The 23,474-nt window shown below is 45.6% G+C and overlaps 1 protein-coding gene across 2 annotated transcripts in view; it reads right to left on the bottom strand.

Annotated features, from left to right (window-relative positions):
* Positions 1 to 5,899: 5,899 nt before the first annotated feature.
* Uggt (UDP-glucose-glycoprotein glucosyltransferase) overlaps positions 5,900 to 23,474 on the bottom strand; it is a 255,375-nt gene continuing 237,800 nt past the window's right edge. For both annotated transcript variants that reach the window (XM_068376676.1, XM_068376677.1), the window contains one exon: positions 5,900 to 6,232. In XM_068376676.1, the coding sequence (XP_068232777.1) occupies positions 6,195 to 6,232 (38 nt within the window). In that variant the 3' untranslated portion in view covers positions 5,900 to 6,194. The remainder of the gene's footprint in view (positions 6,233 to 23,474) is intronic.

Genomic DNA, 23,474 nt, shown 5'->3' with positions numbered 1-23,474 from the left:
GCTTCAATTCCGAAAGCTTGTGCCAGACTGAAACCGGTTACTCGTCCTACTCCGGTGACCTGGTTCCTTAATGACGTACTCAGATTGGCTTCTGATACCATTAACAGTTCTTGTGATTACATTCCCCTTCTCAGGAAAACACTTTTCCTGGTGAGCTTGGCTTCCGGGGCAAGAATTTCTGAATTGGCAGCCTTGTCGAGAGACCCGGGTCATATTGACTTCCTGCCTTCGGGAGAGGTCCTTCTTTCTCCTAACAAATTCTTTTTGGCTAAGAACGAAGACCCTCAAAACAGATGGTCTTCCTGGAAAATTGTTCCCCTCACGCAAGATCCGTCTCTGTGCCCTGTTACTACTCTTAGGTCTTATTTATCCCGGACCTCCTCTAACTCCTCGGGGCCTCTATTCGTTAAAGAACAAGGCGGTACCATTACTATTAAAGGGATCAGGCAACAAATCTTGTATTTTATTAAACAAGCTAACCCTGACTCTTTTCCTCTTGCACATGATATCAGGGCGGTTGCTACCTCTGTGAACTTCTTTCACCACATGAATTTTACAGACCTTTCCAGGTATACAGGGTGGAAATCACCGTCAGTGTTCAAGAAACACTACCTTAAACATTTGGAAGCCCTAAAATTTTCTACAGTAGCCGCAGGGAGCGTAGTTACTCCCAAGTAACTCACAGGTTAATGCCTTGACCCTTTATCTCTCCCTCTTACCTGCCTCATTTATACCCTATTGTATTCGTTGGTCTCGCACCTGAATACTGTTATTATATTTGTAAATTTTATGCTCCTGAGTATCTGTATATATTATCACTCACGGCATTATTATACCTACCTTATTGGATTTATGTTCATATTTAAGATACCCTTATAATTGTTTTTTGGTACTCATCTCTGATTAAAAGCATCCTGTATTTCCCTTACGCTTATGTTTTTTCCTTTATTTTGCAAGTTTGGTGACATTTTCTCTTGTATAGATTCACTGGGCGGCACAGGTTCGAGCCCAGAAAAGGGATTTTGACGTAGGAAAAATCTATTTCTGGGCGAAGGACCTGTGCCGCCCAGTGAACCCTCCCAGCTCCTCTCCCTTGGAGTCCCCAAACTTTGGGAGCTAAGGAGTTGGGTTCTGAGCGGATGCATTGTTAGTAGTACCGAATGAGGTTGAACGGCTCTCCTCTATTGGGGTTTCTGTCGTGGATGAATCTAAATAGTGCGGGACCTCTGGATTATACGCCCAATTTTATACCGACACCAATAGGTGAGCGAGCTAGTTAACCTAGCACTCCTTTACATTTTTTCTCTGGTATATTTAGCAGTAAATTACCTAAGAATAAGTGCTAAATGGAGCTTATTCACTGGGCGGCACAGGTCCTTCGCCCAGAAAGAGATTTTTCCTACGTCAAAATCCCTTTAAAATACTGTATGTATATATATGCTTTATATACAGTATATCATGCTTAAATCTATTGTATTTAAAGTATAAAATCATTACAGTACAGTACTTTAATGTATGTTACATTCACTCACAAATATTTTTCATAAATCTACCATTCATATAAATTAACTCACTCGTATATTTTACTTAAATCTACAGTTTTTAATTACTGCATACAACCCATTCCCCCCCCCCCAACACACACACACACTCTCTCTCATATGATACGATATTATGGTGTTCTAACACTCACCAATGACAGTACAGTAGTATCTTCAGATGTGACGACGACGCTTCAAATGACAATTATGACGACGATAAAGGCGGTGACAACGATAAGGCTTATGACGATGAAAGACCTGTACAGTTCGATGAATGTGATGATGAATAATGATGATGGTGTTACTTCGTAGGTATAATGAGGTCTTTAAAGCAGTTCTGGAAGCGCCTTATTATCATCAGATAGCAGCACTGGGTCATCGGCATCTGCTTGTGAGAGAGGCAATGAGGCTCTCACTCCGCAGGTAGAGGGTCAAGGTTCACTCGAAGGCTCTTCTGCTGGAGGCGCTGACGGTGTAGCTGGCTTTTTTAACTTTGTCAAGAACATGGTGATGGGTAGTTTCTGTCGCTTTTTCTTTTGTTGCAAAATACCATTGTATAATGCCATAACCAAATCAACACGGTTGGAAAGCTCGACAGCTCAAACCATGTTTTCATCGACTTCTTGTGTAAAGCGTTGCAATGCCCTTGCCATGTTGCACATTTCTTGCAAGTTCTCCAGAGTAAGGCCAGTCTTATTCATTTCTTCATCTTGCTCTTTTTTACTCGCTGACTTCGTCATTTCAAGGTCGTCTTCATCTGTCAGCGGGTCTAAATGGGCCTCGATAAGGCAGTTCACGTCTTCTTCCGTCATGTCAGCGAATCCTTCATCCTTAATTATGCGGGCCAGCGTCACCGCCTTCTCCACTGCCGAGTGATGGATTTCGTCAGGAGTGAAGCCTGCATAATCATGAACAGCAGAAAGGCCATAATCTCTTCCAACTTACTGATGGTTTCTGTTTTAATTTCTTGCAATGTTTGCTGCAAGTTAGTCAAACATGATGCATATGTTGTACTTGCACCAGTACTTTACCAAGGTGAAGCCTTCTTCGTCACCGTTGTCGTTATCGTCGTCGACTGCCGTGATGAAACCCTCCATCGTGGCACGAGTGTAGAGTGCCTTAAATGCACGAATGACCCCTTGATCCATCAGCTGTATAAGCGCTGTGGTGTTAGGGGGCAGAAACTCGACTTGCACCCCATCATACTGAAGGCCTGTTGCATGGCCTCCTGCATAGTCCATCAAGAGAAGGGCCTTGAAAAGGAGGCCCTTCTCATCCAGATACAGCTTTACCTCAGGAACAAAGCAGTGAATGAACCAGTCGGCTGTCAGGGCTTTAGTTATCCAGGCCTTTGCATTATTCATCCAGTAGATGGGGAGCATAACCTTACTTTTATTTTTCAAGGCCCATGGATTTTTTGCCATATAAATAAGGCCTGGCTTCATAAAGCCTGCAGCATTACCACACATGATAAGTTTGACTCAGTCCTTGTGCGCCTTGTAGCCTGGTCTGTGTACTTTATCGTTGAAGAGGAATGTACATGATGGTATTCTCTTTCAAAAAAGACCTGTCTCGTCCATGTTGAAAACTTGTTTGGGGAGGTACTGGCTATCCTTGATCATTTTTGGAAATTCCGCCTCCGTGTAACAACGGGCAGCATCGGTGTCGGCAGAGGCAGCCTCGCCATACAAAGGAACGCTTTTGAGGCCGTATCGCTTTTGAAACTTGTCGAACCAGCCTTTGCTGGCTGTAAAGCTTCGTCCTCGAGGCGGTGAATAACTTGAGGTAGTGCTAGTAAGCTGTGGTTCGTCAGCATCATCTTCATTGGCTTCTTCTTCTTTGTCGTCGTCACCGGACAAGGTTTGATCAAAGAGAGACTTGGTATTTGTCCTGATCATATTACTATCCAAACTCACATTTTTTTTCCTACAATCTGCAATCCACAAGGCTAATGCAGCTTCCATCTAAACAATTCGCTTATTACACGGCATTACCACACGTTTCGCTTCTTTGGTAATATTTATTGTCGCAGTGCTGCGGATTTTCACTTCATCCTTCTTTATATAGCGTACATTAGATTCGTTCATGCTATATGTAATGGCTTGCCACCGCAGCATAACTTCTGCCTATTTCAACATATCTAAAAGTTTTACCTTTTCAGTGATTGTCATCATCTTCCTCCTCCTCTTCGGCTCACTAGAGGAATCTTTCATAGGAGCATGGCACTTAGCAGGCCTTTTTAAGGCTTTGCAAAAGTTAAATGAATCACAAACACTACTAACACAAAACACTTGTAAGAGTACAGTACAGCCTGAACAAGAGAGTGGCGGAGCGGCGGGATACACCAAGGGAAGATGCTGGGAAAGGATGCAATGATGCGCAGCCAATCAACTCGTGGGATACATCCACTCGTGTTCTAATTCGTTGATCTCGCGCTGGTAAACAGTCAAATGCCTTGTCTGACTTCCAGTGGGCATAAGAGCAAACTGCTCCCCTTGTCTGGCAGCACGGTTGTTTCACGCATCAAGATGAAACATAGCTGCTGTCTGCAATACTGCAGCAATTTTTAATCTTTATTTTTCAATAAAAAAAACCCGCGATACACCGAGTTCGCGATAGTCGAACCGCGAAGTGGCGAGGGATCACTGTGTTGTGAAGTATTGTAGAGTACAGTACGTAGTTAATTAATAATCTGTGGTGTACAGTAATACTGTTTTGTACAATATGTATACAATTTAAGATTAACAAGAGTACATATTTTATACAACCACCACTAAACATTTTTGTACGCAGTTTTACTCAGCAATCTTGAATATGACACAATTCCTGAGGCATCGTCTCTTGTGCAGTACTGTAGGGAATTCGACATCTGCAATAACCCAGTAATAATATTATCCCATTTTCTACTCCAATGGGTTAGAAAATTGATAGATAATGATAAAAATATCATTAGCATAGTTATAATCATTGCGTAACCGCATACAGTCACAATGACAACCAAACAAAAAAACTGCCGTTTTGTTATGAACAATCAAATCATAAAGCAGCTATTTTGCTTGTATTGTACATGTATTTCGATCATCTTACGATAGTAAATAAAGTAACATAAAACAAGCAATTTTACATTACAGTATACCCTTATTCGCTTTAGAGAAAAGATCCTCAAGAAAATATACTGCCAAATATAAACTAAGAAGCTGTAAATGAAAGCAAGATTAAATGTAAAAGCTAAACTTAGAAGATAACATTACAAAGTGTCTGAAACCTGACAAAATAGTTTTGTTAAAATATGATACAAATAATTTCCTAAGCTCTATAATTAAGCACCATAGAGCTAAAAACTATAAATCATCGTGCATCAGGAACATGAATGAAACTCGGTTAACTTCTATATGCAATTCAACTCAACTCAACAGTAAATAAAATATGAGAAAAGTATTTAGAAATAAATCTATTCAAATTAGTATGCTAATTGGAGAATGCTAGATCAAGTAATAATTGCTTCTTTTAGGATACATGAAATATTATAGAAGTGGGAAAAGATGCAGACAAAGAAGAAGAAGTATTATGTCTTCATCACCTGATTCGGAATGTAAACAATGGAAAAGATTATAATTCGCAATGTTTTTATTTACAGATACAATTCTAAAATGTGAATATTACATGCATTATTATTGGATAAAGTTCAGTGAAACACCAGTTTAATCAAAATCTGGCTTATTTCAAATAAAGCTGTAATTTTTCTACCACAGTCTTTGTGTCTTATAAGTGAAATAATAAAGTATAGAGGAGAGGTCCCCTTTTTTGTTCCATTTGTTTGATGTCGGCTACTCCCCCAAATTGGGGGAAGTGCCTTGGTATATGTATATATGTATGTATAAAGTATAAACTCGAATAAAGTGCAGGCTGACTGTAGGTAATAAGGAAACAGTCTGGAGTCCCATATTTCAAAATGTATTTTGTGATAGTTTGTTACCAATAATGTAGACTGAACATGAGTCTTTAATGTTGATTATTTTCATTTCAAAACTATAAATGACCTGTCTCTTTTCTGTACCTACATCACAGTGTGGGAGTCAGTCATATGAACAATGGGGGAGGTTCATAGAAATAAATGGAATTCTGACAATAGAATTTGTTATTTCTATACTCGCCTTAAGTTCATATACATGCCCACTTGTTTAGGGTGCAGTATCCTACTGTATTTCATGTATGCTATATATTTGTAAGCTGAAAAATCATAAATCTAATAAGGACAATTCAAAGGCCAAAAAATTGGAAGCTAACTGTTTTCAATATGAGAACAGCTGTGCTTCCTACAGTTTATTGGGATAATGAAAGCATGGTGTTTGAAACTTTTATATTTTTTTTAATAAAATCTTTGACAATGGATTTTTAAAATTCAACTTCTGCACATGTATTCAACCAAAATACTAAAGGAATGTTATGAATAATTTATGTATTGCTACTGTACACACATCAACTCAAACACTGGAATTAACATATAATCAGCCATGAATATGAACACAATTCATTCAGCAACAAGTCAGTTCATAGTCAACTATACTACATTAAAGTTTAAATAATTTAATGATTTAAAATACACAACCCTATTTTACATGTACAAAAATTCCTACAATTTCAAATGAAATATCATAGTTCAATATGTCTTGATTCATGACTTGAAGAATCTGGGAAAAAGTAAAAATCTATAATTAGACTGCGAAAGAAATAGAAAAAATAAGAGCAGTAAATGGATATATATTCAATCACTATACACTTCTCAGACTTGATAAGAGAACCATTCTCTGTTTATATGAACATGGATGTGTACTTGCACATAAATCATTTGAAAAGTTCTTAAATTCATAAAACAAGAGAGTAAAAATGCAAGTTTTCTTAACTAAATGCTCAATTAACACATTGCTATTAAAAGACATGTATGGTTAGCGAGTGCAGAGGTTAAATGTTCGAAAGGCTCCAATTGTTCAGATAAATCACAAATTTTAAGTAATTTGTATTTTTCCTAACAGTAACCTCAAACTACTTTCTTAGGAGTATCTGGGATCTCCTCCCAACCGAACAGAATTTTGTGTAGTTTACCCTACTCCCGTTTTCTATGCGGGGTAACCTCTGGCGGAGTAATACGCACCATGAGGCGACCCGGGGTCAGAGAGCAGGCTTGCTCAGGTCTCGAGCTCCAGTAAGTCTTTGGTAGATAGGTTTCTACGAAGTCCTGTAAGGCACTCGGGGCAGGATGGGCGGGCTATAACCCAAAAGTAGTTCAAGGTAAGTACTGTTAGGAAAAATACAAATTACTTAAAGTTTGTATTTGTTCCAACACGGAGTACTTACCTCGAACTACTTTCTTAGGAGATTTATACTTTAGGAGGTTGGAGTGGCCTTCCGGGCCTAGACGTGATGAGGAGAGAAAGGGAACCTAGATAGGAGGCTAGGTTCTGCTGACCCCAAAGGAAACACGAGAAAATAGGGAAAACTACGCAAAAAACTCTCTAGTGTCTAAGTAACTCACATCTGCAAAAAATCCTTGGAGATGTATTCTTCTACTGACAGTGTATCCCATGGCAGTTAAAGGATTTTAAGGGTCATGAAGGGGAAAGTGATATGAGAAAAAAGAGGTAAGGAAGGAACCTGTCTTTTGGACTAACAGCCCGCGGCTTCCCCGGGGCTACACCTTTAAATCTTCTGGAGTGCGGAAATGACGGGACCGAGAGAGAACCCGTCCAAGGACCTCCTCGAACAATCCTTTAAGTAGTGAGCCGCAAAGGTCGACTGCCTAGACCATGTACCTGCCCTCAGGATTTGGCCCACTCCCATGTTTCTTTCAAAAGCTAACGAAGTACTCAGTCCTCTAATATCGTGGGGTCTAGGCTTTCTTGGAAGAGGGACCCCTGCACTACTGTAGGCTCTCATGATCACCTGTCGTAGCCAGAAGGAGATCGTATTTTTGGAGACCGGCTTCTTCACCAGTCCCGAAGAGACAAACAGACTCTTGGTTTCGGGGCGAAGTTTGGCCGTCCTCTCTAGGTACTTCCAAACTGCTCTGACTGGACACAGAAGTAAATCCCTCGGGTTGTCCGAATGCGGGATAGCCAGCACTGAGAACCCTTCAAACTTGGGGTCCCAAACAGCTGGATTCCGAGTCTTGGCTACGAAGGAGGGTAAGAATCTGAAGGTAGCTTCTCGCCAGCCCTTCGAGTGTGAGATCTCGTTAGACAGCCCATGAATCTCACCAACTCTTTTTGCCGATGCCAAAGCTAACAGAAAGACTGTCTTGAGGGTGAGCTCCTTGTCTAAGATGTCTTTGAGAGGCTCGAAGGGGGGTTCCGAAACCATCTTCAGTACCCTAGCTAGTGGCCTGGGGGGGACACGACTGCTCGAAGCTCTTGATGAGTATCGAGATATGTCTGAAGGCACCTAAGTCGATGCCCTTCAGGAGGAAGACTTGGCTCAGCGCCGCCTGGACTCCTTTAATGGCTGGGATGGACGTGCCTACTTCGTCCCCGAGATAAACCAGGAAGTCCGCTATCTCGTGAATGGAGGCCCCTAACGGCCTGATGTTCTTCGAGGAGCACCACTTAGTAAAGGTAGCCCACTTCGCCTGGTACACCTCGACTGACGACTGTCTCAGGTACCCTGACATCCTTGATGCCGTCCTCGACGAATATCCTTCCTTTCTCAGAAGACGCTCGATAACCCCCACGCGTAAAGGCGGAGGGACCGAGGGTTTTCGTGGAACCTTTGGAAGTGAGGCTGCCGGAGAAGGTCTGGTCTGTCCAGAAGTGGCCAAGGTGGAAGGCGTCCCAGGTCCTTTAGATCCGCGAACCACTCTTTCTCCGGCGCTACCAAAGTCATCTACAGGTTGTCCGCCCGTCTCACCCTGTTGAGGACCTGTCTGAGCATCCCGAAGGGAGGGAAGGCATAAACATCGAGGTTGTCCCAAGGGTATTGGAAGGCGTCCTCGAACGCTGCTGCTGGGTCTGGCACAGGAGAACAAAACACGGGGAGCTGTGCGTTCAGTCTCGTGGCGAAGAGGTCTATCACCGGTGAACCCAACTTCAGGATGAGGGTCTTGGCCACTTCTGGGTGTAGGGACCACTCGGATCCTACTACTTGACCCATCCTGCTGAGGCCGTCGGCTAGGACGTTCCTCTTCCCCGGAATGAACCTGGCTGAGATTTTGATTTGCTCCACTTCGGTCCATTCTAGGAACTCCATTGTGAGACTGCACAGTTCCTTTGACTTCAATCCTCCTTGTTTTTTCACGTAGGCCACCACCGTGGCGTTGTCGCACATCAGAGCCACAGTGTTTCCCCGGAGTAGATGGACGAACTCTAGGCACGCCCTTTGTACAGCTATTATCTCTAGCACGTTTATGTGCAGGTTTGTCTCCTCGACTTCCCATTTTCCTTTTGCTGTTTTGTCGAGAAGATGGGCACCCCAACCCTCCTTGGATGCGTCTGTGAACAGGAGCATCTCCGGAGGGTTGCGAAGGGCATTCCCTTGAGGGTGTTCGATCTGACGTGCCACCACTCCAGGACCTCCTTCGTCTCTGGGGACACTGAGGAGACGGGGAGTCCCCCTGGTTCCAGAGTTCCTTTAGGTTCCACTGCACTCCCCTGAGTTTGAGCCTCCCCTGGGGGACTAACTTCTCCAACAACATGAGGTGGCCTATCAGTCTTTGCCAGTCCTTGGCTCTCCTGGGCTGGCCTGACAGGAAGGGCCGGAGTATCTGTTCTAGGTTGTCCAGTCTCTCCGCGGAGGGGAAGGCTCTCGCCAACCGGGAGTCTAGGACCATCCCTAGGTAGGTCATCCTGGTGGAGGGTATCAGCTGGGACTTCTCCAGGTTGATGATGATACCCAAGACGTTGCAGAACTGCAGGAGCTTCGCGCCTTGCTCCCTCAGTACTTCCTCTGAGGCTGAAAGCAACAACCAGTCGTCTAGGTACCGAATCAGGCGGATGCCCTGTTCGTATGCCCAGGCTGAGACTGTTGCGAAGACTCTCGTGAAGATCCGAGGGGCTGTCGACAGTCCGAAGCAGAGCGTCTTGAACTGCAACGTTTGGGTACCCCATTTTACCCTTAGGTACTTCCTGCTGGAGGGATGGACAGGCACCTGGAAGCAAGTGTCTTTGAGGTCTATGGACATCATGAAGTCCTCCTCCCTCAAGGCCGCTAGGACCGACTTCGGAGTGTCCATCTTGAAGTCGGTCTTGCACACGAATTTGTTGAGGGCTGAGAGGTCTATGACCGGTCTCCAGACCCCTGTCGCTTTCTCCACCAGGAAGAGCCTGCTGTAGAACCCTGGACCCGGGTTCTTGACTGGTTCTACTGCCCCTTTCGCCAGCATTGCTGAGACTTCTCCTTGCAGTGCTGCTACTCTCAAGGGGTCCTTGGGTGCCAACCACTCCACCTGTTGATCTGGGATCAGAGGTGGGGGGTCCGCTGGGAAGCCCACCAGGGTGCAGGCCCACCAATCTAGCCACGACGAGACGTAAACTAGGTCCAGGGCCAAATCCTCCATCATGGAGGTCTCCGACGGGGAGAAGGAAACTGGGGCGGCGGACGCTCTCTCTTCTGAGGCCCCCTGACTCAGGATGGGGATCGCAGGTTCTACCGTACAGGGACCCGCATGGCGCCCTTCAGGGAGGTAACACCGCTTCTGGGTCTTGAGACCCTGGAGGAGTTTGGAGGCGCTCTGACTCTTGGGGGCGTCCGCATGGCTGGTCACTATCCTGTTGATATGCTCCATTCCCAGCCTAACGTCTCTAGCCAGGGGAAGAGCCAGTGAGGGCCTCTGCTGCACGGGTGTATCTACCAACCTGCTGAGGCCCGAGAGCCCGTCCTCATCCGTTGTGGGCTTCAGTTCGTTTAGCCTGTGGTGGCGTCTGATGAGGGCTAGTACTTTCCTGTACGCGGAGGCCTCTTCCGCTGAGCCTTCCGTGCCATCTCCTAGGCCTTCCGTTGGAAGGTCTTCTGCTTGAGAAGACGCACCCACGACGGGGGGACCCCGCTTGGGGTGGAAGCATCCTTTTGTCGTGGTATGACTTCGGCGGCTCTGGATGGAGGACGGGCATCGCAGCTGGGACGGAGGCCTCTGTCCTGGACTTGTCTCTCCCCACGGAGGACCAAGCTGCTGCGGGCTTCCTCGTGGCTGCTGGTTATCTTTCACGTTCTGGCCGGCTTGTCGAAGTCTTGGAGGCTGGGACACGGCTGCCAGGTCGAAGGGGCGACTCTCTCCGCTGGGCGGATGGAGTCAGAACCTTCGCGGACTTATGCCTGTCTACCGGAGCCTGAAGTGATGATTCCCTCCGACGCTCGGACCTGCTGTAGGTGACGTACTTCGGGGCAGGGGAACGCGCCCAGGAGGTGGCTGCGTGGGATGGCGACACGTACCCATTCCTCCATAGGGGAACGGCTTCTTCTGTGCTCCCTTCTGGGGGATCTAGCGTGCCTCCTGGCGTGGCGAGACCTGGAACGGGAACGGGACCTCCTGCTTGACCTCTCTCGTCTCCTCTGCTGGTCCTTTGGAGCTCCATCCTCCGAGGAGAAAGAGTACGACTCGAAAGAGGAGCCCGAAGTTCTGTAGGACCGCACTGAAGGGTCCGAGTCGTCCCACGTTGCTGGTGGTTCCTCGTGTCAGTCTGTAGGTGACGAAGGCTCCAGGAAGACGGGAGGGAGCGTTGCTGAAGGCGCTGGAGGAGAGCGAGGCAACTTCTTGCTGGGGAACCACGCCTCGAGCTCTTCCTCCAGTCTCATGGGCGACCTGAAGGGCGTCCTTGGCGGCGCCCATGCGAGGGGATCCGACGACGGTGAGTCCTCCTTCTCAGCGTCTCCCCCGGCTGCAGACGTACCTGAAATACAGGCCCATGAAGAGGCTGCAGCAGCCTTTCCCCACATAGGATCGTCGGAAGAGACGGGCCCTGCTGGCACCAGGACTCTGTCCTCCGAACACACTCCCCTCCCTCCCTCAGGCCCCCCACTTGCCTGAACCGACGAAACATCCCCACTAGCAGTTACCTAAGACTCCTGGGGAAGAGCAATGGGCCTCTTCCCCGCAACTGACTTACGTCGTCCCCTACTCTGGGTAGGGGAAGGCGGCTGAGAAGCTCTATCCGACGAGGCATCGGGAGAAGCGAGCGGTGAGGAGATGCTTGGCTTCCTAGGCGACCTCTTGGACGCCTTCTTCTTCTTGGTGCCATAGCGCAACCACTGCACCTCATTCCAGGACTCGCACTCCGGACTCGTGGCTGTAGGCAAACATATGCTGCCCCTACACGACGAACACAAGGAGTGCGGGTCGACTTCAGGCTTCGAAAGGAAAGCGCCACACGATTTTCCGGCCATAGGCCCAGGACAACGACGGGGATGCTCCATTACGCACTAGTAAGACACCGCGAGACACAGGAACACAGAGGGAAAGGGTAGGAAAGGGTATGGAATGAACACAATGGGACCACGTGGGGACCGCGTGAGACACAAAGGGTCGCACTGGGTAAGGAGAGCGCGTCAAGATGTTATCGCGACGCGACCAGAAAACTTACTGGAGCTCGAGATCTGAGCAAGCATGCTCTCTGACCCCAGGTCGCCTCATGGCGCGTATCACTCCGCCAGAGGTTACCCCGCATAGAAAACGGGAGTAGGGTAAACTACACAAAATTCTGGTCGGTTGGGAGGAGATCCCAGATACTCCTAAGAAAGTAGTTCGAGGTAAGTACTCTGTGTTGGAACAAACAAGTATTAACTACATGAAATTGGTGGCTAATTGGATGCATGATAGACATGGAAAATATTAGAAAGATGAGAGTTATTTTTCATGGGATAATTCACATCAGGCTACAACTCCTTTGCTTTTTTCTCGCACCGCAGAGATCAGTAGGTAAAGGTTAGCGTTCAAGTATGGAGTGAGAATATGGATGTCAGGCTGCACTTGCTTGGATCAAAGTGCAATTTCCTTTATTTATTGAACAATTCTCTAATTTTGTGCAATTTTCTTATTTCTGATTTCTCTTCTGCTGCTTGTTCACCAATAGCATATTCCTTTCATGTTCTGTGTAGTCCACATATTTTTAAGAGCCAAACATACTCCACTGAATCACACAACCTTTTTCTGATATATTTTTGTGTAACAAAAAAGTTTCAGGGTAGGTTTATCCTACTGTTATTCAGGCTAAGCACTAATGAGAATCAAATCCTTCAGAATACGTTCTTGATTTTTTCTCTCTCCCTTTGTCCTTTTATAATAGTTTTGGATTATGTAGTTCAAACTTCTGATAAAGTACTTGTTTAGCTAATTGTACAGTACTTTCAATTCATCACATGTCCTCTTGGATTCCCCAATAAAGCTCTGATAGTACTGATCCTTGATTTCTGTTTCTGAATTGAGAGTTCAGGATTAGTCTATGTAACTTGATTGACAAAGTGCCATATTGCACTATACTTCTCTTGGAAAGATTCAGCACTGATCAATTACATACTTTCAAGGATTTACTTATATATATATAGATTTTGTAATTGTTCTTTTATTAAATAAATGATTTAACAATGTGTCATACCACTAATTTGTGAAGATCTAACGAGGAGAATTCGGGAACCAGTACCAAGAGTTAATTTTACATAAAAAATGTCTAAAGTTTGTAAGGTGTCTACAATACTTTGGTTAAAAGAAAATCTAATGATAGAAAAATTCTTAATAATGTATTCATAGAAAATATAATAGACTTCGCCAACATCAAGAAACAAGGCATACTTTATTCTTTTACCAATAATTGCTGCAATTAACAGAGATGAGGGGTAATTACTTAATTCCTCAGTTCTATTAGAAAAATTTAACGTCTGGCTAACCAGGTTAGCAGGAAACATTAGCTTCATCTAAATCAGTGGTTTCTTCAGCCATTAGTTTGTCATAAAATAAGGAAGTGATGGGGGAAACCTACTTCGAATAGCTAATAAAAAAAGATGGACATGTTTTGCTATCCAATCCTTTATTTTTTCTAGCATGGGGAGTGGGTGCTAGGCAGAAGAATTGATTATATCTAGATTTCTACAATTTCCACCTAATAACAATGGTTGGATCAGTAATAAACACTTTTCATGAGTCAAGTCAAGCAGAGTGGTTATTTTTATAATTACCTGCTAAGCTTCAACCTTAGTTGGAAAAGCAGGATTCTATAAGACCAAGGGCTCCAAAAGGGAAAATAGCCCAGTGAGGAAAGGAAAGAAAATATTTTAAGAAGAGTAACATTAAAACATATATCTCCTTTATAAACTATAAAAACATTAACAAAACAAGAGGAAGAGAAATTATATACAGTAGAATAGAGTGCTTGAGTGTACCCTCAAACAAGAGAACTTTAACCCAAGACAGTGAAAGACCATGGTACAGAGGCTATGGCACTACCAAAAACTAGGGACCAATGGTTTGATTTTGGAGTGTCCTTCTCCTAGAGGAGCTACTTACTATAGCTAAAGTCTCTCTTCTCCCCTTACTAAGAGGAAAGTGGCCACTGAGCAATTACAGTGCAGTAGTTAACCCCTTAAGAAAAGAAGAATTGTTTGGTAATCTGTTGTCTGGTGTATGATGACGAAGGAGCATTTGTAAAGAATAGGCCAGAATATTCAGTGTGTGTGTGTGTAGGCAAAGGGAAAATGAACTGTAACCAGAGAAAAGGATCCCAAGTAGTACTGTCTAGCCAGTCATAAGATGCCCTAACTCTCTACAGGTAGTATCTCTTCTGGTGGCTGGTGCCCTGGCCAACCTACTACCTCCAGATTTGTGGCCTCTACTCTCAGAAGTTTCAGGGAGATTACCATGCAGTACAAGCCCTGATTCTGGTTACATATAAAAATAAAAGACACACTTAACTAACATTAGGGAGGGACTTCACCACAAACAGTACTCAGAGAAAGCAGATATCAGTTTTAGTATCTAATAGAAAATGTACTAATAAATTATATCAACATCAGTGGCATACTTATTTTCATTGATGCAAATCTAGAGGATAACAGTTTAGATACGATTGAATATGACAAATTCGTAGATAATTTGTATTTTTCCTGACCATACAAACCTTAGCTATTTAATTAGGGTATTACTTTCGGCGTAGCTGAAATGACGAGCCATTAGAATTTTAACGAGGGTTTACTACCCCCTCGTTAGTTAGCGAGGGGGTAGGGGAGGGGTAGCTAGCTAGCTATCCCTCCCCCCCTTACACACCAGTTACTAGCTCACTTTGCTTAGAGGTAGGACTTCCCGGGGGACAGGGCTGGCGGGCAAGTTTGATTAAATAGCTAAGGTTTGTATGGTTAGGAAAAATACAAATTATCTACGAATTTGTCATTTGTTTCGTAACCGAAATACAAACCACGCTATTTAATTAGGGTGACTTAACCCTTAAGTAGGGTAAGTCCCAGCCGTTACTGGCTTTTGGCTTTTGCCCAGGGACTCAGTATCCGAGTGTGTTAGTACTCAAGATAAGGAGTCCCTGCCCCTCTCAAGTGCCTTGCTCTGCAAGGACCGCGGCATACGTAAGCTTGTGTGTGAAGGAATGAAGTGTGACTCGTCCGAGGAAGTTGACCTGGAGTCCTTTAGATGGAATTCTAGATTAGGACGTTCCCAATACCACCTCGTAAGGGTATGGGGACGTGACAGTATTATCTTAATACTAGGAACACAAGGAAACATGGTTTACCTGCAGTGGTTTGAGGTCAGCTGTGCAGAGAACCCAGGATGCTGCTTTCCCCAAGAGAGGGGAGAATGAAGAAAAGAATAAGGGCCAGGCATACCTTTTCATTCATGCAGACTAAAACCGGGTAACAATGCCCTCAACCTTCTGCTACTTGTCCATTAAGGAGCCTGAGGTTTAAACCAGCTGTTGTGTAGCCATCAAAGGGCCGATAGAGAACGTATCGAGCCTCCCGTGGGTCACGTCTTGCAGGTAGTGGGCTGTGAAGGTCGTTTGACGCTTCCAAACCCCTGCTTGTAGAACCTGCGTCACTGAGTAGTTCCTCTTAAATGCCAGGGACATAGCAATGCCCCTGACATCATGTTCTCTAGGGCGATGTGACAGAGGAGGGTCAGGATTCAGGGAATGATGGATAACCCTGCGAATCCACGCTGAGATTGTATTCTTAGTGACCCTCTTCTTCGTCCTTCCTGTGCTCACGAACAATGCTTGCACCCGAGGACGAATTGCAGCTGTTCTCTTAAGATAGAGCCTCAGACTCCTTACTGGGCACAGTAGGAGATGGTCTGGGTCATCTGTTACAGAACGGAGACTCGAAATCCGGAAAGAGTCGAACCGAGGGTCCGGCACTCCTGGATACTGAGTCTTAGCAACAAACTCAGGGACGAATCTGAACGTTACCTTCCATCATCCCCTTGAATTGGGGACCTTGTCACCGGGATGATATATTGTTGCTGTTGAGGTAGCCCATAACGAATGAGACCCTGTACGAGGCTACCTGGTTTAGCACTCTCTGAGTGAGGGTGCTAACAATGGAACCCATTGCAATATAATATATATACACATGCATATATATATATATATATATATAGTGAACCCTCGCTACTTCGCGGTTCGACCATCGCGGATTCACCACTTCGCGGATTTTTTCCATAACCCATATATATACAGTAATATATATATATATATATATATGTATGCATGTATTTATGTATATATGTATATATAAATATATATATATTATATATTATATATATATATATATATATATATCTAAAGTTGGAAGATGTGATGTAGTTCTAAGGGAAAAGTATGGGAAATATGTCTGGGTAATAAGCAAAGCTCTACCTCCAATTTGTTTCTTCATTATGATCAGAGATAAACGTAAACAAAACATTGGTTGCCATTTTTTATCGTGCTTTTTAGCGTGTTTAGGAAACGCATGATATAAAATCGCCTTTAATATTAGTGCCTATTTTAGTTTAGGGTACTGTAGTACATGCATTAAGTGTTCTGTACATTAAAGGGTAGTTTGTTAACAGTACTACATACAAGGGAAGGTTTTAAAAGTCTGAATATACATGTTGAATAAATAGGTAAATATGGTGTCACTACTTCGCGGATTATCACCTATCGCGGCCGGTCTGGAACCTATCTACCGCGATAAACGAGGGTTCACTGTATATATATGTATGTATATATGGAGTTTTTATGATGAAACAAAGTTTTATGAATACTTACCTGGCAGTTATATATACATAGCTAATTATCTCTATTTCGGCAGAATTTTTCTAAAACTAGGCAGCCGCCTTGTGGTGGTTGGGTGGTAACACCCGTTAAAGGGTGGTAGGAGGAATCATTCCCGTTTTCTGTTCTTCAGTTCATCTATGCCCGACCTGTCTCCTGAGGGGAGGTGGGTGGGCCTTCGAATGTATATATAACTGCCAGGTAAGTATTCATAAAACTTTGTTTATCATAAAAACTCCATTTTTACGAATAGAACTTACCTGGCAGTTATACAGTGCCCGTCAGAGAGATTTGCCGCGTAGGAGATTTCAGGGGAAAAAACAGTTTACGCACGGGAAAATATTCAGGAAAAAACAACTAATAAAGTAAATACATTGGAATTAATGGTTAATACTCACCAACCCCTGCCCTAGTACTTGATGGGCATGCCACGACGTTTTCGCACCTCCTTTAATCTCTTGGGGAGGGAATCTGCTAATGACTGTAGGAGGGACGGGTCCAGGTTGTCCCAAGCGCGCTGTAGCTCCGCGGTCAATTTCTCAATGGACGACGTATTTACGTCCTGTAATTGTCTTTTAATGATGGCCCATAAATTCTCAATGGGGGAAATGTCTGAAGAATTCCCGGGCCAGTCACTAATAAACTCAATTCCGCAATCTTTTAACCAGTTTATGTTCTGCTTAGCGGTATGAGCAGGGGCGCCATCTTGCTGAAACACACACGTATTACTTTTCTCAAACGAGTCTCCTAAATGTTCGTTTAGCAAGGTATAATAAGAATCTTTATTCACCGACTCATTCTTAGGCAAAAACACTAAAGATCCCTTGCCTCCATATCCAAAACAACCCCAGACCATAACATAAGCAGGGAACTTAACACTCGTGGCGAGGTACTTAGGGTCGAGTGGATCGGATGTTGGCTTGCGCCAAACACTCTTTCCCTTTGTGTCCCCCACAAAGAAAGATGCCTCGTCGCTCCACAAGACTTTCCTCCACCTTTCGAGGTCCCAATCTTTATGGGATTTAGCAAAAGCAAGCCGATCCCTCTTTTGTTTGGCGGTTATAAGTGGCTTCCTTCGCGCCTTAACTTTCGAGTAATTGAGGTCTTTTTGTAAGCGCCCCTGAACAGTTCTACAGACGCACCAGCAACAGCGTCTGGATTTTCAGCCTTAAGCTGACGGGCTGTAAGGGTGGGATTGGTTTCGATATCCCTAGCAAGGACCCTTAAACCCCTCGGGCTAATAATCTTCGGCCTACCGGGACTCGTGTCTGCCTTCGGTACCTCCTTTCTTCCAAACTCGCGGTATTTTTTCAGAATGTTTCCGGATCGTTCGAGGCTTTACACCGGTTTTCGCACTAATCACACCTGTTTTCAATCCTTCCTCGTGAAGCTGTATCACTCGAGCACGATTTTCAATGGAGGTATACCCTGTAGACATACTACAAACACGAACAGAACACTGAACACAGAAAAATGCGACGGTAAAAGGGGACCTGCTGCGACAGGCAAGAGCACACAACCGCACCTGGCAAGACCACAGAGAGCACTGCCTGAAGTCTGGTAGCAAGCACGTAGCGACGGAAGCTCTACTTGAGTAGCCAATTAGTCAATTTGTCCCAGGCGATTTTTTACCAGTAATTACGGGGTCAACCGATTTGCGTCAAAATGATTTGCCCATTTTAAATTCGGCAATTCTTTATGACGGGTACTATATATACTTAGCTGATTAACACACTTGGAGGAGGGTGATAGACAGTAACATCGTTGGGGAAACAACCAAAAAAGTTGTAGGATAAATAAACACCTTGATTCCTTACCTGCTAAGGTAGCTGACTTCAAAGGTTCCTGCCTCTTGAGTCGCTTTCCCTTAGGAGTGTCAGCCAGGATGTGACCTGCAGTGCTGAAAACACTCAATCGAGTCTGTCAACGGGGTGAGACCAACAATCTGACTAGACTTCAGGACTACCTATTGCCCAAAATAAAAAACCGCAACTTTACCAAACCAACCACCTAACATTTGCAAAGTAGATAAAAATTATCTAACTAGACTGAGGTGACTGTACACAAGTCAAAGTCCTCAGACAACCAATAAAAATACACCAACCTATGTACAAGTAAACAAAACTAAGGTTGAGGGGAGGTAGTAACTCCTTTGCCTAATACAGAAGCCGTAGCTACGTATGGTCCCAAGGTATAACATTTCTCATAATCCACCCTCACCTCTCTGAGGTAATGAGAGGCGAACACAGAGTTGCTCCTCCAGAATGTCGCATCCATAATTTGACGGAACGACATGTTCTTGCGGTAAGCAAGCGAGGTCGCAATGGCCCTCACTTCGTGAGCTTGCACTTTTAAACGTCCGAAGTGTTCCTCCTCACACAAAAGATGCGCTTCTCTTATCACTTCCCTCAGGAAAAAGGACAAAGCGTTCTTGGAAAGGGGCTTTTGAGGATCTTTCACAGAACACCACAGGGAGCTAGAAGAGCCTCTCACACTTTTCGTGCGAGACAAGTAGGTCTTGAGGGCTCGTACTGGACAGAGCAGCCTCTCTTGCTCTTGACCCACTAGGTTGTCAAGTTAGGAACCTCAAAGGTCCTCGGCCAGGGCTTAGAAGGGTTCTCGTTCTTAGCGAGGAAAGTCTAATCTCAAGGCACAAACTGCCCCATTCAGATTGAAGCCTACCTGTTTTTCAATTGCATGGACTTCACTAACTCTTTTAGCTGTTGCTAAGGCCAAAAGAAAGAGGGTCTTCTTGGTAACCTCCCTAAGGGGAGCCTGTGAGATGGGCTCAAATCTCTTGGTGCACAGAAATTTAAGAACCACATCAAGGTTCCAAGAAGGGGGCTTTAACTGGGTCTGCTTGGTCGTCTCAAAAGACTTCAAGAGGTCATGTAAGTCCTTATCGCGAGACAAGTCCAAGCCTCTATGCCGACAGACGGAAGAGAGCATAGGCCTACTTTTGTACCCTTTGATAGTGGACACAGCTAGCTTAGCGTCCTGTCTGAGGTACAACAAGAAATCCGCAATCTGGCTCACCAAGCCCTAAAAGTCTCCCACTTGGACTGGTAGACCCTCTGCGAAGAGACCCTCCTCGCTCTGGCGATAGCTTTCGCAGCTTGCGCTGAAAAGCCTCTCGATCTGACGAGCTTCTCGATAGTCAGATTGAGAGAGAGGGGGTTTTGATGATATCTCTCGAAGTGGGGTTGTCTGAGCAGATTTGGACTTGCAGGGAGGCTTCTTGGAAAGTCCATCAACAAGTCCACCACCTCTGTGAACCATTCCCTCATCGGCCAGAACGGAGCTATCAGGATCATCCGTCCCGAATCAAGAGGGCGAATTCCTGACTACCAGATTGATGATCTTGAACGGGGGAAAAGCATAAGTGTCCATCCCCGTCCAATCCATCAAAAAGGCGTCTACTGCTATTGCCTCTCTGTCCGGAACTAGGGAGCAATAGATGGGGATCCTCTTGGATAAGTTGGAGGCGAAAAGATCGATGAGGGGTCTCCCCCACAGCCTCCAGAGACTCTGACAGACCTGTTGGTTGAGGGTCCATTCTGTGGGAAGGACCTGCCCTTTCCTGCTGAGCATGTCCACCCTCACATTCTTCTGTCCCTGAACAAACCTCGTCAGCAGGTTTATCCTGTTATCCTTCTCCCAAAGAAGGAGCTCTCTTGCTGTCTCAAAGAGAGACAGAGAGTGAGTCCCTCCTTGCTTCCTGATGTAAGCAAGAGCTGTGGTGTTGTCTGAGTTGACCTCCACAATCTTCCCAGACACCAAGTCCTTGAAGGCCTTTAGCCCCAGAAAAATGGCCATCAGCTCCTTGTTGTTGATGTGCCATCCCAGCTGAATTCCTTCCCAATAGCCTGAGACCTCCTTGCTTCCTAGTGTTGCCCCCCAGCCTGACTCTGATGCGTCTGAAAAAAACACTAGGTCTGGGTTCTTCTTGTGTAAGGAGATCCCTTCCCCTAACAAGGTTGGGTCCAGCCACCACTTCAGAAGAGTCTTGACTTCTATTGGAATGGGGAAGGAAAAGGAGTCTTCCTGCATCTTTCTGTTCCACGTCTTCGAAAGAAAGTGCTGAAGAGGCCTTAGGTGGAGTCTCCCCAGAGAGACAAACTGTTCGAGGGAGGATAGAGTCCCAGCAAACTCATCCACTCCTTCGCTGTGCATCTCTTCTTGTCCAGGAAAGTTCTGACTTTTACGAGACACTTGGTCTGTCTTTCCTGAGAGGGAGAAGCCCGAAAAAGAACTGAATTCAGAACTATCCCCAAATAGAGAATAGTCTGATTCAGTCTGATCTGAGACTTCTCCCTGTTGATGACCAGGCCTAGATCTTGAGCCATCATAAAAGTCTTCCGTAAATCCTCCAGACATTTCTCCCTCGATCGTGAACGAATCAGCCAATCGTCCAGATAGAAGGATATCCTTATCCCCTCCTGATGCAGCCAACCTGACACATTCGCCATTACCCTGGTGAAGACTTGAGGAGCCGTGCTGAGACCGAAGCAAAGAGCTCTGAATTGGAAGCACTTGCCCTCCATTACAAATCTCAGGTACTTCCTCGAAGTCGGATGGATGGGGACATGGAAATATGCGTCCTGCAAGTCGAGGGACACCATCCAGTCCCCTGGACGTACTGACGCCAGCACCAACTGAGTCGTCTCCATGGAGAACTTTGTCTTCTCCACAAATACGTTGAGAGCGCTGACATCCAGGACGGGTCTCCATCCGCCCGAGTTCTTGGGGACCAGAAACAGGCGATTGTAAAAGCCTGGGGAGGATAGATCCCGAACCGGTTCTATCGCCCCCTTGTCTAGCATTTGGTTGACAAGGTCTACTAGGGCCTTCTGTTTCCCGGATCTGAGTACCGGGCTACTAAGGCCAGCGGAGCATCTGCGAGAGGAGGTTTTTTCAGCAAGGGGATTTTGTATCCTTCCTTGATGACTGAGAGGGACCAGGTGTCCGCCCCTCTCCTCTTCCAAGACTGCCAAAAACCTGACAGTCTTGCACCTACTGTCTGGAGGAGACGAACTTCATTTTCTGGAGCGAGGTCTGAAAGAACCCCTGGTAGATCTTGGTCCTGATTCTTGCCTTCTCCCTCTAAAATCTGGTCTTGAAGTAGTCCTGCCCCGAAAGGGCTGCTGGAATCTCCTTTCCTCCCGTTTCAAAGAAGAAGGAAGGGGCTGCCAAGGGCTTACGAGCAGAACGAGATAAAAGGTCTTGGGTGGCTTTTTGGGCCAGAGAATGCGTAATGTCATTAACCAGGACTCGGGAAAAAGATGTTGAGAGAGGGGGGCGTAAAGAAGCTCAGACTTTTGTGCATTGGTAACAGACCTAGAGGCAAAAGAGCAAACAGAGCTCTCTTCTTTAGGACCCCAGCTGAGAACAGAGCAGCCAACTCATTCGCCCCATCTCTGAGGGCCTTATCCATACAGGACATAATACTGGTAAGGTCCCTAGATCCTTCCATCTGTTCAGTTTTCCTTGCGAGAGTCCAAGCGACCAGTCTAGGAAACTAAAAACCTCAAAGGCTCTAAAAATACCTTTGACGAGATGATCCAGCTCCGACATCGACCACATGACCTTGGCTGAGTTGAGAGCATACCTTCTAGCAGAGTCCACTAAACCAGAGAAGTCACCCTTGGAGGAGGAAGGCACTCCCAGACCCAAAGGTTCTCCAGTGCATACCACATACCCGCTCTTGAAGCAAGACGAGCTGGTGGAAACGAGAAGGAAGTCTTAACTGTTTGTCTCCGCTCCATCATCCAGTCATCAATCTTCGTGAGAGCCTTCTTTGCGGAGATAGACAGCTTCATCTTGATGAAGGCCGACTGTTTCTTGGCCTTCTTTCTGTTAAATTGGGACTGAGGAGATTGAGGGGCAGCAGGTTGGAATTCCTCTCCAAAAAGTTCAAGAAGGGAGCGAGAGAGAACTTTGTAATCTCCCACAGCGTCGGCAGGATTATCATCGTCATCAGAAACATCCTCGAGGTCCTGATCCACATCTGCAATATCCTTTGAAAGAGAAGAAGGATCCTTAGAACCCGACAAGGGCAAATCAAAGGCATCACCCTGCAAAAGACGGGTTGCATCCTGGAGTCCCGCGCTAGAAGAATCCTTGGGACGAGAGGCAGTATCGTCCCGAAGAGGTAGGGTAGTATCGCCTGGGACCGAGAACGAGAGGCAGAGTCGTTCTGTCGTCGAGAGCGAGAGGCGGTATCGTCCGTGGCGGCGAGAATGAGAGGCGGGTATCGTCGTGGCGGCGAGAATGAGAGGCGGTATCGTCGTGAACGAGAGGCGGTATCGTCGTGGCGTCGAGAACTAGGGTCGGTATCGTCGTGAACGAGAGGAGGTATCATCGTGGCGAAGCGAACGAGAGGAGGTATCGTCGTGGCGAAGCGAACGAGAGGAGGTATCGTGCTGGTAACGTGAACGGGAGGTGGTATCGTCTTGGCATCGAGAACGAGAAGCAGCATCGTTCGATAAGGTATCGTCCCGGTATCGAGAACGAGAAAACGTATCGCCCTGGTATCGCGAAGAAGTATCGCCTGGCGAAAGCACACATTCCTCATCCTGGCGTAGAGAGGGAGAAGTTTACTTTAAAGAAGAACTCCGTTCTCTTTTAGAAGCAGACTTCTTAATCGGCAACGAGTCGTCTTTACGTCTGTCAGACTGGGCGTGAGGGCGGCTAAAGGATT

This window comes from Palaemon carinicauda, chromosome 7 (assembly GCF_036898095.1).
Source record: "Palaemon carinicauda isolate YSFRI2023 chromosome 7, ASM3689809v2, whole genome shotgun sequence".
Lineage (NCBI taxonomy): Eukaryota > Metazoa > Arthropoda > Malacostraca > Decapoda > Palaemonidae > Palaemon > Palaemon carinicauda.
This window is presented reverse-complemented; position numbering and strand designations above follow the sequence as displayed.